General features: G+C 27.0%; 2 protein-coding genes across 6 annotated transcripts in view; both read right to left on the reverse strand.

Annotated features, from left to right (window-relative positions):
- The window catches only part of LOC107449533 (uncharacterized), a 34110-nt gene extending 28562 nt beyond the window's left edge, over positions 1-5548 (reverse strand). For 2 of the 5 annotated variants that reach the window (XM_071183563.1, XM_071183561.1), the window contains exons 1-4: positions 5403-5548; positions 2668-2685; positions 1646-1657; positions 917-937 (exon numbers count right to left, since the gene is read on the reverse strand). In XM_071183563.1, the coding sequence (XP_071039664.1) occupies positions 917-937; positions 1646-1657; positions 2668-2685; positions 5403-5448 (97 nt within the window). In that variant the 5' untranslated portion in view covers positions 5449-5548. The remainder of the gene's footprint in view (positions 1-916; positions 938-1645; positions 1658-2667; positions 2686-5402) is intronic. The other 3 variants (XM_071183562.1, XM_071183559.1, XM_071183560.1) reach the window with 3 other exon arrangements.
- Positions 5549-16863: 11315 nt separating this feature from the next.
- LOC107438687 (uncharacterized) overlaps positions 16864-19142 on the reverse strand; it is a 37223-nt gene continuing 34944 nt past the window's right edge. The window contains exons 30-31 of the mRNA XM_071183798.1: positions 18275-18312; positions 16864-16976 (exon numbers count right to left, since the gene is read on the reverse strand). Coding sequence (XP_071039899.1) covers positions 18287-18312 — 26 coding nt within the window. The 3' untranslated portion in view covers positions 16864-16976; positions 18275-18286. The remainder of the gene's footprint in view (positions 16977-18274; positions 18313-19142) is intronic.

Genomic DNA, 19142 nt, shown 5'->3' on the forward strand with positions numbered 1-19142 from the left:
TACTTAGTTCTGTAAATTGGCCTTTATAAAGGTTTTTTTTTCAAATGAAAACACAAAAGTTATATCTGTTAAATAAACGCATCATAAATTATGCAAGAGCTCAAGTAATGTTAAATAACTGTAAAAGATTTTTCATTTATATTTTATAAAAATTTTTCTACTACCCTATATTTTTCTTTGGGAATTCTTATATCCTTTTCTTTGATAATTCTTGAACCTCCAACAACCTAAGCTCTGCTAGGAAATTCACCATACTTTATCTACTTTGCATATAAACTTTAGACGTAAGATGATGAAAAACCTACCTGTCGTGCAGTTCCGGTGATACACGTTTCGAATATTTGAGCTATAACGGCCCTGTTTACACAAATCTGATTAAGACCGTAACCTTTCCTATAACTCACAAAAATAAATACAATATTGATTCCTAAGTTTCTTCAAAAGTAGTTAAATATTATTGACACTTACTCACGAATCCTTCATGATATCCACATTCTTTCATTGAAATATGTGGGGATGATCATAACGTAAAATTTTTTAGCTTTTATTAATTTTATAATTTTTTTTTGGATTAAATTCTTTTTATCCAAAATGATTAATTAAAAGCAACTATTTCAGTACTATTTTTCGTTTTGGTATGAAATTTTCTAACAAAAAAAATTATTCGGTGCTAAGGGATTCGAGCTTATATTGTGAGATAAAAAAATAATAGTCTAAATCAATTAATTGAGAGAGAACTTGTGATTTACTCATATGAATTGTCTTTATGAATTATTACAATTTTATATTATATTATATTTTTGCTTTTTGTTTACTACACGTTACAGATGATGCTCTGAAACATTATGTAAAATTTGCGGAATTATTCTACCAAATACAGTGGAAATCATGAAAATGAGAATGTACAGTTACTTACCGTGAGTTACAAGTTTTCCAGCTATGAAAATAAGACTTTTGTTTCCGTCAATGCAATCATAAAAAAAATACAGACAAGCAATTCTAAAAATCGTTTTAAAACAAGGTTTTTGTACATGTTTCTAAATTGGTGTTTAGGCTAGTAAATATATGATTTATTTCAACTTATTCTGCTATATTTTGATCTATCTGAAAACCAATGAAAAAACACAAACGTGAATTACACTATAAAGTGTCTTCAAGAATAGTTTTTTGTGCATTTAAGCCGTTTAGTGTATAATGCTTTTACATTTTCTAAGCAGTTAAATCTTTAAATGCTAAACAAATATAAATTATGCAAAATCTGAATATATCACCATAATCTTTCTCAATTTGTTACGCAAGTAATTTAATATTGATTACGCAAATTACATGATTTATTTTATATATTACTTCTGTTTAAAATTCTTTAGTAATCTTCCCAAATTAGTGGAAAATAAAATAAGTAAATTGTATACACCTCAGGTTTTAAAAATTCATGCAAGTTCCTTTAATTGATACATGACAAATTGAAATAAGATTTAATTAATAAAAAAATTTTCGTCTTCAAAATGAAATAAAAATTTATTTATGTGAAAAGTCAAATATTTGTAACGAACATTGTTGTTTAAGCTTGTTTTTTAAAGAAAAACTAATTGTGTCTTATAATTAAACTGGAATATAATAAATAATTTATTAAAATTTTACTTACTGACTTTATGCACTGTAAACATAGAGAAAAATAGAGTTAATCATGATAAAATATATCTTATTGAATAAGGATATCAGATCAGGATAATAATCAAAATATTATGTAGTAAAAATCCTTCTCATAGTGAATCCTTATGAAAAGTAATCGAATGTCTTACGTAGAATGAAGAAACGATAAATGCTGAATTTATACATTTACATTTGATCTCTTCTGTTATTGGTATTTAATTTAGAAATAAAATAATACAAAATATTTTGTTATGTTATTAAGGTTTTCTAGATTCATTGGTGTTAGTGAAATGACATGTTTAATTCAATATAAGCACTGGTTTAAATACAAGTTCTGTAAATAAGCCAATGATATATAAGGGCGAAGTTTTCTCATTAGAAGCCTTGTAAGGAGTTGCATAGGCACAAATTAATAGCTAGGTATAATTTTTTTCTTTAAACGCAAGGAGAAGCCTTTATTTGCGAAGAATGTCAGTTTAAATTTTCTGTCACATTGTTACTCGCTGAAGTAATTCTAAAATTGGAATTATAAAACAATTCTGAATATATGAATGAGAAACTTGAAAAGAAAATTCATGCCAGCAACTGAACAAAACTAAAATATACTATCTAACTTCCATTATTATCTAGCACCTACTTCAAATTTTGGAAATTTACTTTAATTATAAATTCTCACTTTAATGAACAGTAAGAGTGAACGATTATAAGAGTGAATCTTAACGATTATATGACTTTTCAATAAAATGAAGAAATTTAAGGTTTTTAACCTCTTATTGTGATTCAAATATTTGAAAGGAAAGAACTTGAAAGGAATTCATTTTCAAGACAAGAAAATATATTTTCCATTCCTCAATCATATATTTTTCCTTTGCCTGTTTTAAAAACTTTAATTTTATTTTCATCAGATAATCAAAATATCGACATATGCCTCTATAATATGAACAGATTATTAAGACATCAATGGACAATGATTAATATCAAATGCCGTTTTATTATAATGAAACTTTTACTTACCAGCTGGACGAGCTTCACCTAAAAATAATTATGAAGATTTTTTAGAAAGAAAATTAATAGATCAAATATAAACACGTTTTTCTTTAAATCATGTTTTAGGATTCACCGTATCATATTTTTTCTCTATATAACGAAAGTTTTCCTCGAACATTTATACATAAAAATGTATATTATGCCAAACAACGGAATAACACGCAACTAGTATATTTAGTTATCCTTTCACAGTATATTATAAATATAAAATTTTCTTCAGTAAAACATGCAATTATAGTCGTTTTAATTACTTCGAAAGTAGCAACTTGAACAATAATATTTCCATGTACAAATTGGGATAGTTAATTAATTGGTACAATTTAGAATATCTTATTTATATATTTGAAACCTTGTGGAATAACCTATTTCTTTAAATAAATGAAACGTTTATCTGCGTGCATGTCGCAGACCAATTTTAAAAGAAAAGGCCAACATTTTGCAGTGAGCAAGGCTAATTGGAAAAGTTTTTATTTTTTTTAAATTTTCTAATCTGTTTGATATTTTTAGTCTCATTGCAGCAAATAGGTCTTTAGGATGAATAAATATTGTTCGAAGAATCCCTCAATCAGACTGATTTTGCTTAAGCTATTATATTTTGCTTAAGCTATTAAGTCATTGAAGTTAGGAGCAAAAAAGACGATTTAGATGACTTAAAACTCAACAGAATCTAATACATATTTCCTCGTCATTAAAACTATCCATATCAATGTAAGCGCATTATTATTGGTTTTTTTACTTTTCTTGAAATTGAGTCAACAAAATTTAAAAAACACGGCTTTAAAAAAATTTAAAGTTTTATTTTAACTCCAATTAATAAAATTTATTTTTTACTTTGCCTTCAAAATGGGGGGAAAGCAATCCTTCTGTCACTCATTAGTTATTTCTTTGGAATTTAATAATTATAAATCATATTAATATTCAAATTTTAAATAGTTATACAAAATTTCACTTTAAAAAGATCATAAAATAATGATTTATCTCATACTTTAATATAGCTATGAAAATTGGAAATATTTATGGCTTTTTGAATGTAAATATTGATAATTTTTAAACTACACGATAAAAAAGTTAGTATAGTTATATAAATTGTTATATATAGCTTAGCGAAGCTCTTTTTGTTTATAATATTTGAATTCCTTTTTTTTAACTCAGATATTCTATTCGATGGTAACTTAAGGGGGTTCGGTACCTCCTATGTTGACAATGTTAAAATGGCATATTTCGATGTACCTTTTTAAAAAAAGTATCGTAGTTAGAGCTTTGAAATTTTTTTTGTGTATGTAATAGATATTCTAGATTATACTGAAGTCAACTTTTTTTAATTTAGTGAATTAAAAGAAATTTAAAAAAATAAATTACACAGCATGTCAGAAAATTTTAAAAGCTTCACATTTTCATCCGAAAATTTTGAATTAAAAAAAAATATTAAGTTTATCTTAAAAAACTGCTCACTTCAGCACAAACTACAGTACTAAAGGAACTTTTTAAATCAAATATCAAAGTGTTGTGATCAATAGTTTTCAAGAAAAGGTACATCGAAGCAAAAAAAACATAGTTTTGAGTTATTTGCATTTAAAGCGTAAATGTTAGACTACCAACAATATTTAAAATTTAAATTCAAAAATCAAATTGTTTCTAAGTTATAAATCTCGTACTGCTTACATTTCAAACAAATTACTCTTAAATGTTTCTTTTATTTGATTGAAAAATAGGTTTTAATACTATACTCTACTCACTTTTCGAGCGAATAAAAAGCACTTAAAATGATCAAACTGAATGCGATAATTATAAAATTGTATAATTCATAAATCACCCATAAATTTTATTCATGAAAATTGAATATTCAAGTCTTTACCAAGATGTTTTGTTTAAATTTAAATGAGTTAAAAGTATTTTTGTTAAAAAAAATAACTATATTACAAAAAAAATCTAAGAAAATGCATATTTCAAGATAAACATTCTAAACACAGAAATAATTAACAAAGAACTGTAAATAAGAATTTACTTCAAAATTAGAAATATTATGTAAAGAACATTTAAACAAAAAATCAAAATGATGTAACTAGAAATTAGGGAGAAAAAAAAATCCGGTCCAAGGTAAATTCGAATAATGTAAACGAAATTCCTAATCTATGCCGGTAATGACAGCTTCAAAACAATCCTGGTCCATAAGCAATGTTTTTTTTGCATTTCAGTACTTTATTTTCTTCTCTTTTACGTAAGTAAACAAAAACGTAATGAAGAATAAAAAAAACGTAAAAATAATGACCTAATAACAGTATAATAAAAGAACAAAACAAAAATAGACTTAACAAATCAAACTAATGTAAATCTCAGCTTTATATTCTCGAAAATCGCATGAAAATAAAGAACAAACAAATAATCCAGTTAAAGTTACAATCAACTAAAGATATTGTAAAGTTGAAATTATATAAAATTTTTTTAATGACTTGGTAATAGCACATGCAAAAAATAATGGACATTATAATGTTTACGAAATCGTCTATCAAAAGTGGGCGTGGCATGGGTGTTTTCGGTTTGTTGACATTTTTTAATTTAAGTTTAAGTGCACTTCTACGTGGATTTCAAACAAAAGCAATATATCGTTAGAAAGCTAATAGTTTCTAGTTTAATTATTGATCAAAATCTCAAATTCGATTTTTTGAAGGTTTTTAGGTACTGAACCCCCTTAAGACACTTACATAAAGCTAAAAGGGTGACTCCGAGGAAAAGTACGAGAGAGTTCATGTTGTCCTGGATACTTTGAAAAAGATGTGGAAAACTGTCCACCGATCCTCTATTTGTAGGACAACGTATATTATTCCCTGTAATAGTAACAATAAAAATATATTATTGCTGTTTTACAGCTGCCGTATTCAAATTTATGAATATTCTGAGCACACAAAAGTCAGTGGAAATAAAAATATTATTTCCTTCAGAAGATTCCAAGACATTTCTAATTGTTGATTACCAAAACGTATGACATTTAAGAGATTATATCTTTCCAATGAAGAGATTCTCTCTTTCCATTCAATTTCCTTTTAAAATTGCAGTTAGGAGTTAATTTAATTTTATGTGATGAGCAAGGAAATGTCTCTTTTATATAATTTAAATTTATGTATTATGCTTACTTTACATTAATGATAGTAGCATGTATTTCCTAATAAAGAATTTATTGCATTACGAATTGTGTAAAAAATGTGCACGAAGTACGATTTTATAGAAAAATTAAGTTGAAAATTAATTCGAGAGTTACTTGTTGGTAACTTTATTATAAGAAATATGTATCCTTGTGTTCCACAAAAATGCGACTATTAAGTTTTACAATGTGGTAGAGGCTATTTTTTATTAGCGGTTTTAAAGCTAGTTTTCTTTTCTTTTTTTCCTTTTTAGTTTCTTATCTTTTTAAAAAAAAGTTATTCCAATTTTAGTTTCGTTGCTCGTAATTTTTTTTAATGCAAATTATCAATTTTTATAGAAACATAATTGACGCCATCATGAGATCTAATTTTTAAAACTTGCTCTTGAGTTGATTTCGAGACTAACAAAAATAAAAGAAAGAACTTAGATATTGCAAGACATCTAATTTTTTTGTGGAAATCATTCAATCAAGAGAATTATTCTCTTAACATCAAAAATTTCTGTAGAGATATAAAGTAAATGGTTCGGACTGAGAAGCCAAAGAACCCCAGCCCGTTCATCAATAATTAGAAATAAAAGTATTTGAATTCTTCGCAGACAGATTTCGCGATTTATCTAAGGATAACAAAACCAAACGAAAGGCTAACCATCTTGTTATCAATATTAGATTTCAACATAATTTTGAGAAAGCTCCATAAAGACTGACAGAATTAGTATAAACATGTAACTGAAACAATTTGATAATAAGACATAAAGAAAAAAAAGTTAGAAATAGATTTTGTTTTTGTCGAGACATTGAATTAATGAGTTTTATATTTGCATTCAAATAAAAAGTTAGCCGTTGCATTATTATTAAGAAAAAAATAAAATATTTATATTTGCTTTCTTTTATAAAATGTAATAAAAATATGAAATTTTTTTAAAATTTATTTAAAATTATTTATTTTGTTAGTATTAATATGTAAAAAATATTTGTACATAAATTAAAATAACTATATACTTTAACAGAATTTTCCTTATTGCATAGAAAATATTGAATTTTTAGAGAAAACAGAGTTGATTGCAATATCTACGATCGTTGTACAAGGGCCATTTATAGACTTTCCCCAGATGTAACACTGTTTAGGTTTTGTTGTCATGCTCTTTTTGCGCATATCCATATGATTCTTTTAATCTTCTCAGATGCAGCTACCCAATATAATGTGCAACCTTTGGTATCATTTTGTAACTTAAAAAGTTTTATTTAAAGACTTGTCTTTTCTGTTTACATGTCATTCTGTTTCCTGTTTATTTAAACCAAGTAAATAAGCAGGATAAAATCAAAAACTACTTTAATTTTTATCATAGTGCTTTGAATATGATTTTTGGTGAATTTTTAGATAAAACATTGCTTTATAGTCACGATGATGTGTGGTAGAAAATTTAAGAAAGCTTGGTAATTTTCTAGTTTTTTTAAATGTTTTAACGAAAACGCAAGCACATTCAGTTATTATTTAATCTTAATTTATTTAGTAAATGCTTGTTAAAAAACTTTTAATTTGGTTAGAATTCCTTTTTATTTCTATGTGAACTGCTAGTTATTAATTACTAAACCAAAAAAACTATATAATTACGAACATGTAAATAGAAAGTGTCAAGGATAAGACTGAAATTATGTATTTCTTTATTAAGTGAATGTCGGACTGTTGACTATTACGTCAAAGGTTTTCTTGTTCTGCAATATTTTTCTATAATACAGATACTATATTTGTAACATAATGCAGGGCTTTCGTCAATGTAGTTAGCAGTTATCTCTGGTATAGGCGAACATAAAATAGAAATAGCTGAATTGACAATTTTAAAACGAAAAAGGTAGACAGAAGGACTGTCGGACCCAGATAAAAATCTAAAATCGGCAATCGCATTCGACCCTGGACCGTCCAGTTTGAAATGAAAACCGCTGATGAGAACATCCTCAGTCCTTATACTTAAAGAGATTAAAGGTGCAGTACAAAATGTTTTTCTGAAGATTCGATTTATGTCTAGTTTTCAAGGATGAAATGGCAAATTTCAAAATTAGAATGACGAAAGACAGTGGGAGGGCACACACTGAAAGAGCATTTTAAGAAGGATTCTTATACGGATGAACACGAAGACTAATTCTATCTTGATTAGAGAATAAACCTTGTAGCGGTCATGCTGAATTTAAAATAGTAACGAATAAACGAATAAAAAATCTCCAATGAATTGTAAGATACTGAATAGTAACATTAATGGATTCAAGCTTTCCATATAAATGGGTGAGTTAAAAGTTTCTGACTGGCAAACCGCAGTAATCCATGGGAAAATATAATAGTAATGCTTGGGAAATTTAAAAAGATAGAATCGTCTGCGCACTAAGTTCCAACACCTTCACAATCACCCAAGGAGTTAAAAAAAAGACTTTTTAAATTTTCTGATTGAGATCCAATCTAATGATAAACATGTATGAAGTCGAAATGATTAACAACAAAAAGCAGTTCAATGGGTTGGGAACATTGTTAACTGATGGAGTTTTAGTGATACCAGCTGCATCAAAATGTCGAAAATTACGAATTAAATTGCAAAATGAATGATTGTGCCTCGTAGAAAGAAACAAAATCTTGATGACTAGTTGCACTGATTTATGGAACACTTCTCAGATACATAAAACAAGGTAACTGTTTTTTCTACTTGAAACACATGAACTTATGTACAATCAAATTAGGAGCAGGAAATGATGTAATCGAAGCTTCTAGACGTGTGTCCGAGCAGCGGCAATAGTTCTGAAGATCTGTTTGGTTATGTAATTGTGATTCTTCTGAATGTTGCGTAGAAACAATTTTTCCATAAAAATTACTTTTTAGTTCTCTATTTGCGGTAATAAGACTATAATTTTGAAAACAAAAATTTCAACTGAACCATTACCATAACAAATAGCAAAATTATCAAATGAATAATTTGGTGTAAGTTACAAAAATTCCAGTGTTTTTTTTAATTTTTTTAAGTATTTTTTATATATTTTTTTAATATTTTATAAATATGTTTACCATTAGTGTATGTTTTTTACCAGAACTGTTTTCTCAGTGTGCGTGTACAAAGTGATAGTGATTATCAAGAAATAAATCGATATATTCTTGTTGGTTGGAGCTTTTAATAACCATAAAAATTTGCAAGAAAGTAAATTTGATTCAAGTAAAAGTTTAAAAAGTTAACAAAAGAAAATCTAATTGAGCCTAGTTGAGTTTTTGTTTCATAACCAAAATATATAATGCTCTATAAAAATATCCTACACTATGATAAAATTTAAAATTTATTTCCGTGTGTGACTAATAAAAATAACTAAGAAAGTAAACTAAGTTTGTTTGAAATGGTTTTTTTAAAATATTTAATCACTTTTATGAGTTTTATCACTTTTATGAAATTTTTTCAAAACCTTTTCCAATAACCTGCCCGTATTGAAAGCAATTGTTTTTGTAACAAATTTGGTTAGTATGCAATTATAATTCAATATTTTCGCTTGTAAAACGGATTTATATATTTAAGTACAATCTGTACATGTCTTACATTGTGCATAAAACTGAACATTAAGTTTTTATTCAAATGNAAAAAAAATAGTTAATAGAAAAATATATTGAAGTTTCTATGTTACAGATTTGTTGTTAGTTAATTACTGTCCAAAGAGCAAATAATGCTTTCTTTTTCATTTTCTTTAAAAATAAAATTTGAATTGATCCATAAATTGTTCATAATTTCCAAGGATTTTAGTATTTGAACATATGCACTTTTAATAAAGCAGTGTTTGCTTTAAGTTGATATTAACTTTTTAGATATGAAGATTTTTTTCTAAAACCAAATTCGCATTATTTTAATTATTTCAGGGCAAATCACGGAAAAGATCCTGTAAAATTTGCAAAATGTCTAGAAGACAATATAATGCAAATTCATTAGATTTTTTTATATATTTCTCTTAGATCTTTTTTCAGATATTTCTCTTATTTTTTTCGGTGATAATTCTTTTTTTATAATTGAAGAAATTAGTGAATGTTGTGGGAAATTTCAAAAAGATTGAAAAATGTATGTTAAAGAATATAGTATGAAAAATTTTTCTTAAGAAAAATTGTTTCATTCTACCAAATATTTGAGTTACGTGACTTTCTTTAGATAAAGATCATTTGCAAATAACAAATAACATCCTGATGCTTTTTTATACATTCTGAAAGAGATTACTGCATATTCCACGTGAAATGACGCAAAACATGTTCAACAGTTATTTTTATTATTTTTATAGTGCAGTAGCGAATTTTGCTACTACAATTTTGTTGCTTTATTCCTTTTATGACTAATTACGATTTTTACTATCATGCATATTTACGTATGTCTGATACGATAGTGCCCTTTTAAAAAGAATTCGTAAGGTCCTTAAGAAACTGGAATAGTGGCTGCAAAACTAAGAAGATTAATGTATTTTATTACTATGTTATTCACCATAGTATTAAATAATCAATTTCAATACATAACTTCAATAATCTGGTAATAAAATGTTAAGTTTTGAAATTTTAAAATTGAAAATAACTCTTTTATTTCAATATAGGTGATATGATTTTTTAAATGTTTTAAGGACGTCAGGAATCCTGTTGAAATTATATTTTACAGATGTTTGCTTCTTTCAGCGAAATATTTTTTTCAAAACAATTATTAAGAAAGATCCATTATACTTGAGGATAAAAACTTCATTGGCTTCAAAAAATATGAAGAAAATAAAAGCCCATTCTTAAGACTCTCACGACGTGAATGAAGGAAAAAAGTTATATAAAACAGAAATATAAAGTTTTAAAGAGAAAGCATCTATAAAAAATTTATGGAAAGTAAAACTGGAAAATCCACAGCACATAAAGAGTGAAATCGAAAATAAAAAATAAAATAAAAACATAAACAAAACTGGAAAACCCGCAATAGCAGAAAAAAGCAAACTGGAGGTAAATGCTTTTACACGTTCCACGGAGCGATGGCGTGAGAACTTATATCGGAGGGCATGGAGAGAGCTAATATCCTTAACATGAGAATCAAAATTCATGTGAATAAAACAGGATTCCCGGGTATCAAGATGAGTTGATGAGACAGGGGTGGTTTGAATGTTGACATTAATGAGATTAAATTTATCCCCAAGAAGTGCAAAAACAGATTTCATCGTATTCTTGAAAAGAGACTTCTCTACCGTGTTTCTTTTGTCTAAATGAATCCTTTAGTCTGCTGAACACGCTCAACATTTACTTCAAACGTTACCATTCTCAGGGTCACTAATTTTTAAAAATTCGCGACACGTGAGTTTTTGAGTGCTCAAACCATGTCGACTTTTATTTACATTTTCATATTTTTTGAAGATAATGAAATTTTTATCTTCCCGCGTTAGTTTCTGGGGATTATTCCTTTTATGACACAGTATATTCAATTGAAATATTCAATGTGATATTAAAATCAGTTTTACTTAACATAAGGGTAATTGCTCTTAGATTGAAGAAAACATAATAATATATAATTCATTAAACTTTCTAAAAAATTCAAAACAGTGCATTATTTTTTCACTTATTTATTGTTTTGTTTTATTTTGTTATACTTGTTTTTGTTTGTTTTGTTAATTTGAAATACTTTTTTTAAGATGTTGAACGATTCTGTCTACAAGGTAAATTTCAAAAGTCGAATGAAGCAATAAAATGACCCCTATCCTCTGGAATCAAAGTTAAGTAGTTGTTGAATTCCAAGCGTAACAGAGGGAAAATCGCACAAGTACTTTAATCTAAAAAATATATTAAATATTTTTAAAAACAAAATTCTACTGGAATATGCTATTTTAGGGTGCAGTGTTCAAATAATTGGCATAAAATAATGAAAGAGCCTCATAATTAAATTGCAAGTAAATTAAAAGTACTTGTAACAGAGGGGACAAATAAAATCTCGCATTTTCGACATGCCCTGTTATTTATGCTGAATTCTGCGATTTTTGACAATCCTAAATATAATCTGTTATTTTTTTTTAAATAATCACATTTCAAGGTAAAATAAATTATTATAAGACTTTTAAATTTCCAACCCCCTTTTTTTAAGTCAATATAATCCAATATAACAGAGAGGACAAGGAATGTAACAGTAATTTGTAAGCTGTCTTACAAATATGACAAAAAGTTAAAGGGAAATATCACTGTTAAAAGTGACTCTTCGTGCATTTAAAGTTGGAGTTAGCAGCAGCGCTATAATAGAAACCCGTGCTACATCTTTGTAGTTATATTTGAAAGTTTTTATTTTATCATACCCTGCTTAAGAAAAACAAGTGCATTGTTTGTTTCTTTCTCAATTTCTTTTATTTGGGCAATAAAATTAACTACCAATTTTTTTCCTAGAACTTTTTACACTTGCAACGCTGTCTATTGCAACATCAAAAGAATCCCAGTGTTTTAAATGGTTACTGGTGTACATTATATATGTCGGGTCACAGAGTCCTCTAAAATCCCAAAACAAATCAATACCTCTGTGGGTACTGATCGAGGAGTTCACTTGTCTTCTGGATTGGATTTAAAATTACAAGGCTACGGAGTCAAACATTGGTAGCCGTAAACTCAAATTTGGGTCGGCTGTTCATCGACGGTTATAAAATAAAAAATCAACTAAGCGATTGTCTTATGTCGCTATATTTAGTAATTCGATGTAATTATTAGGCAAGCAACTGTGATTTTAAAAGTAAATGTACATCTTCGTGAATAGCGCATACAAATTTTATTTGATGTTTTACCTACGCATAAAATATGGATTGGCATAAAATCAGATATGCCAATTTTTATGTCTGGATGCATCTGCTTTGGTACTTGATATGCTCCCATCAAGGTGCACATTTGGCTTAGTACATTTTCTGTCCATTTTCTTTGACAATCATGCAAACAGCTCTACCAGATGTCTGGTTAATAAGTTTATCAGATGAGTTGAAAATTATTACAAGCTTTTTTTTCTGTTTCATCAGAAACTTTGCTATTAGGCTATTTCTCTTGTTTTGGGAATAAGGTTACACAGTATCCGTAGAGCAGTACAACGTTTTTTTTTGGAGATACAGGTAATGCACGGTTGGCTTTTTTAATAGCTTTCCCCAATGCTTAAGTAATATTATAAAAGGAATATCCTTCCTGAATTTCTACTGTCTGTATCAGTGTCTTTTTATTTTTCCTTTGTCTTCTTTTTTTCAATTCGTCTCTGTTAAGTTTTTTTTTTTCAAAATACTTCTGTTATCATAAATTTTCGTTTTATAATTTTTATCTTTCTTAGTACAAATATCTTTCTTTTTTGAAACATTATCTGTCTATATTCTCTCATTCTTTTTGCTGCTGTTTTCCCCCATATTGACTACTCATTTTTTTTATTTCCAATGAGCTGCACAATCAGTCTTCCCGATGAGCAGACCTAGTGCACTCTCCAGAAGTGGTATCCACTCTTTCAGGACCACCACAATGGGTGAGATACCGTTGGCCATGTTAGTTCTGATTTGGACGTCTAGTCACTAGATGGCAGCACCGAGACTCGATTTGGATGCTAAAGTGTACTAGGGATTTAATTTTGCCGGAAATGCTAGGAGCCAATAAGGCACTCCAGGGATCTTTTACAAGCCGCATAATTGACTACTCACTTAAAAAAAAACTTTTAACTTTAAACTAAACACACTATCAAATAAAAATGACGCAGCTTTGTATAAAATGTATGCTCTAATAGTGGAGGAACTGGTTTAAACTAGTTGAGTCAGGGTGCATTAGCACTTGTTTACATTCCTAGACTTCCTTTTTAATGGTCAACCTATCAATTTTATGTAACTGAGGGGACATTTAGTTTTGTTCTCCCTATTATAACCGCTCTGTTTTACGAGGGACTTTGAAATTTTTAACTTTTTTTTCAAGAATATAACGTAACATGATTGTACTGATAGACTTCATTGTAAAAACCAAAAATTAAGTTAAAAGTTTTTCTGTGTAGTGAATAAAATAAATTTTAAGGAATAATTGTAACAAAGAGAACAAATATATATTTGAGATAGTTTTAGACTTAAAAAAAAAAAAAATAATAATTGCTGAAAATCACTGCATAATTAGACTCAGGAACAATTTATTTTGCAATATAAATCAAACTATATGTAAAATAGTAATATTTTTAATAACTTATTCTTCTACAAAATCGACAGTTCTTTTGGTAAAATAAGTCAAAATCATGAATGCTCTCTATTTATGATAAATTTTACAATAATCATGAATAACTCCAAAAAAAACCCTTCTGAATTCATAAATTAAACAGATTTCCTTTAAAATGATATCAAATACAAGGATATTGCTTAAACTGTAAAAATTTACTACTGGTTTTAGTTGGCATGGAATTCAACATTACAAGACAATTACGAGCCGCCCTATTCAAAATTCTTGGAAAATATATTTTTTATTCATCGATCAAAAATCTATTCCAGATTTGTGCTTTAGTGCATAATTAAGGAATCTAAATGCTTTAGTGTAGAATTAAGGAGTCACTTAGTGTGTACTTCTAGATATGTTTTAGTGAATACTTTAACAGAACTTAAATTTTACCTTTTGTCTTTATTTTTTGCTTAAAAAACTCAAGTTATATGTTTTAACTTTATGAACAGAAAGTATGATGGTATAATGGAATTTTCACTACTTTTCCTGGCGCTCTAAACAAATTAAAATAATAAGTTTAATTTCTAATAATTTTGATAACTTAATTGTTTCTAACTATTTTTAGAAATTAAATGTTACTTCCACGCAGATTTCAATTCTGAGGTTAATTAAATCATTGTCACGTATCAATTGAGCACAAAAGAAGCATTATCCTTCTTGTTTTTTACGGTGAAATAAAATAACGATTTCTCTTTATAATTTCTAAGAAATGTATTTGCTAAACATATTAAATCTTTAAAATAATTCGTTATCAAAAAATCACTTAATATATCTTATTTCAGCATTAAAGAACTCTTTTTTTACATTATAATTCTAAAAATAACATGGTTTTGGAATCTTTTTACAATTTTATATTTTTAGTATTTTACTGTTTACCAAAATAAGGCATATCGAGCATTTTTCTTACATAAGAATATTTTTTAAATTGTGCTAAAATTGGGAAATATTATTAACAACCTAACATATTAAGACGATACGTAAGATATTCAAAAATTTTAAGATACTTAAAAATGATGTCAACAAATTCGTATTGATAATTAAAAAATATATATTGAAGAAATTGATAAGAATATTATTCCAAAGCTACCCATACGTTTGTTTACTATTGAAATTGTATCAAATATAGAAAGAACAAATCAAAGAATAAAATTAAAAAAAGCTGATGTATAATTACATTCTGTCAGCAACATGCTTTTATAGCACTCTAAATTTGTTGAATAAAATATTTTATTAAAATCTCTAAACTAAATTCCGAATAAAGTTTCAGACTACTACAAAATAAACATCGTATTTAATACTTAAGCAAATGGATAAGCAATCGGTTATTAGCGGAAAAAATAGGAATGAAATTTCACTCTCCGCGCGCATAACTCAACTTTCTAGTAAGTTAACCCCATTTAAATATTAATCGATCCATTTAAACATGTCTTCATAGTCGCCAATTTATTGTTTTAATTTTAATTCATTTTTCTCGGACTCTACCGAATAAAGTAAGAACTCTTAATATGGTATTATATATAGATAATTAAGGTATATATTATTTAGTATAAAAACACTTACACCTCATATTTCAAAATGTTTTCATTCACAATTAAATTAAGTAACAAAAAATTAAAAAAATAATTATTAAAAATCTTCTTCATCTTCTGTATGAAATTATCGTTGGGTAAACGGTTTTTCAGATTGGATGTAATTTTTTTTGAATTGCTTAATTAGTTTTGAAAATTTAGCTTAAAACACAAAAAGTGAAATTAGCATTAAGGTGTCCAAACTTTGGATCCCTCTCCTGACCAAACTATGGGGACCAGATAGCGACTACCCGATATATTTTGAAGGTTACGAATCAATATATATATATATANTAAGTATATATATATATATATATATATATATCGTCTATTTAGAGTAAGTACGTTTTTGTGTCCGATGTCATAACTTAATTAATAGTTAGCACTACACAGTTAGCATATTTTAGGTCACTCCCAGGAACCTTAAGATTGACACTTAGTACGTGAAAATGCGATCATAAGAATAAAAACAAAAGTTATTCAGGGTGATATTTTTTTTTTGCTCACTGTACTGACCGTCCTGTATATCAGAGAGCTGACCTCGTGTCAAAAAGGTCCCGGATTTGAATCCCAATCATATGAGTGTATGTTCTTTCCGTCTTCTCTCTGTACTATATGTCCCTCATGCTGTCAGGCATAACTTTAGACCTCCAAATATGGTGCCCCCTATAAGAGTGGTCAGCACATCTGTCCTTTTGATACCCGAATGGCGAATAAGACAATGGTTTGATACCCGAATGACAATGTATGTATGGGCATTGGGAAAAAAAGAATGCAGCATATCTAATTTGCAAAGGTAAACTTCAGTCATCTTTGTTTAATTTTAAAGTATAGTCATTTTATTTGTAGAAAGTTAATTGTTTATCCAACGAATTCAAAATTGTAAAATAAAAACATTTTTCATAAATTTCTTGGTATTGAATCCATCTTATGACGAACTACTCATGCTTAAAATCTCTTCTGGGTCCTTTATTCAGAAAAAACCCTTATTCAGAAAAACTTCAAACCATATTTTGCTTATGATTTTCGAAATGACTTAGGACTTTTATACAGAAATCTGAGCAGCTCCGACTATTCTAAAAATAGTTTTACTCACTTAAGAGTAATGAATACTTGAATAAAAAACTTTTAGACAACAGGATTTCTTTTATAAATTACTTAAAAAAATGAGTAGTGAAATCGAATGTAATATATAGTGAGAGTTCAAATTGTTAACTAAAATGGATAACAGCAACAAATTGTTTTTAAGAACACATATTTTATTTATTAATGTAGTTGAATTTTTACATAGCATCCAATTTTTTTAGAATGCTTCTTGCCGTCATCGAATATCTTGAGTACGTTCTCAAGTCTGAAAAAAAAATTCTTCAGACAAAACAACATTAGGAAACATAACTACAAATATTTAATCACAAAATTCTTGGGTCTGTAAGAATTCATAATTATGAATGAAAAAGTAAGTTATTTGTTCTCTTCAAGTTTTAATCTACAATCATTTATATCATTTCACTAAAATCAAAAAATCACTCAATCATATTCACTAAAATCAAATAAAAATTGCAATAAAGTAATCAAGGTTTTAGAAAAAATCCGTTTTCAAGCAATAAAAACATATACTTTTATGCGATATTAAATACTAAAAAAAATATATGTTAATTGTTGTTTAAAATTAAATATTTGATTTTAAAGATTCATTATCAGTTTTATGTTTGAAATTATCAGTTGAATAAATTTATTCTTCAATTTTTTTATTATTTGCAAACTTTTGTCCATAACTCTTCTTCAATGAAAATTAAATTATTTATTTTTAGAAATTTATATTCTTTTCAGTATGATTTTGAAAATTTATTTGCGATAAAACCAATTTTTAAATGGAAATATTACGGTTTTTTTTTAAGTGGGAAAACAACAATATTGTGGCACAACATATATGATTTTTTTTTTCGCTTTTGCCACACGGAATTTAAGGAATGATTCAAAATATTAAAAAAGGAAAGAGGGAAGTTGTACATTTTCCTTCATTGGATACGTATTTTATTGTTAATATTAGTGCCCCGTTAATTACTTAATAAATTAGTGCCCATTTCATAATAAGTGTAAAGTGTTTTGTTCACTGCAGCAGTTATTTTCAATTATTTTCATTTATGATTCAAAATTTCAATTTCAGTATGTAATAAGTAGTCCGTGAATTCCAATTTTGGTGCTGGAGTTTTCTCGAATAAAATTTGCTCAAACTTTTCTATTTTTATTATCAAATATATTATATTCGTCTATAATAATAAATGATGTAGATTAATAGGAAAATTATTTATTTAACATTTAAAATTACAGTATTTTTCGCTTGAAAATGTTACTCTTTTTTTATCAATAATATTCCACTCCACGCATTTCTTTCCCACATTCGTGATAAAAATCATTTCGTTATTTCTCGGTTTCGTCAGACACAAGGGAAAGGGAGATTAAAGATCTCGATTATGTTTTGAGTGATACATTTTCTTTACACGCGAAAGTTTTTACAAAATACCCCGTGTCCTAAAAAAAATACAAGAAACAAAGCCAAAATAAATAAAGTAAAACAAAAATTGGCAGGCAAACCAAAAAGTACTAAAATTTATAATATTTAAATAAAATACTTAAAATGAAAATTACCATATATCGTGCTTATAAGTCCGCAAGTATATCAACAGCTAGAATTTTAAAGAACGCATAAATGTAATTAGTCTTAGAAAAAATATTCATGCAAGTAACAATAAATTTTCATTAAAAATTTATAACTTAAAAAAAAGAAAGAATAGATTTGAAATACAATCTAAAAATAAATATTAGTTTATCTTGAAAATTTCATGAAGATTCTTCGGAGATCTCAACTTTAATGAACAATCTACGTTCCAATATTTCAAGTAATGTTTGTTGGATAGTTGCTTAAGTTTGAATATTTGCTTTAAAAGTATTTACATTTTACTTCTTAAATGATTTACATGATTTTTAAAGCATATTATCTTTCATAAGATCATTTTTTTTAATATAAATTTCATTGTCATGAAATAAAAAAGTCAGGAATTTTACTAATTTTGCTCCTATTTTATGCAACGTGAATACTTACTATTTTTAATACTCCTAATATTCAATTTATTTATAAAACTTTTGAATCATTTTTATTTTATTGTTATTGAATCTATTTTTATAATGTAACTCAAAATGTTTGCACATGAAAACAAATTTTGCTCTTCATGACCATTTTTCATTTTTCAATGATTCATATGATTTTGGAGTAAAATAAATATTAAAAACATTAATTCATTTGATAAAAATCTAATTTTTTAATCACTGAGTCACAGTAAATAACATAACATATTTACTTGGAAAAATTTTATTCTACAAATTATATTTCACATAATCTGGAGCACTTCTTAAAATTTAATAAAGTTTGACACTTTTTATGAAGAAGTCACAATTTTGCTATTTAACTATTTTTAACTAGCATGGATATAATAATAACCTCGCTAGAATCAGCTAC

This window comes from Parasteatoda tepidariorum, chromosome 7 (assembly GCF_043381705.1).
Source record: "Parasteatoda tepidariorum isolate YZ-2023 chromosome 7, CAS_Ptep_4.0, whole genome shotgun sequence".
Classification (NCBI taxonomy): Eukaryota; Metazoa; Arthropoda; class Arachnida; order Araneae; family Theridiidae; genus Parasteatoda; species Parasteatoda tepidariorum.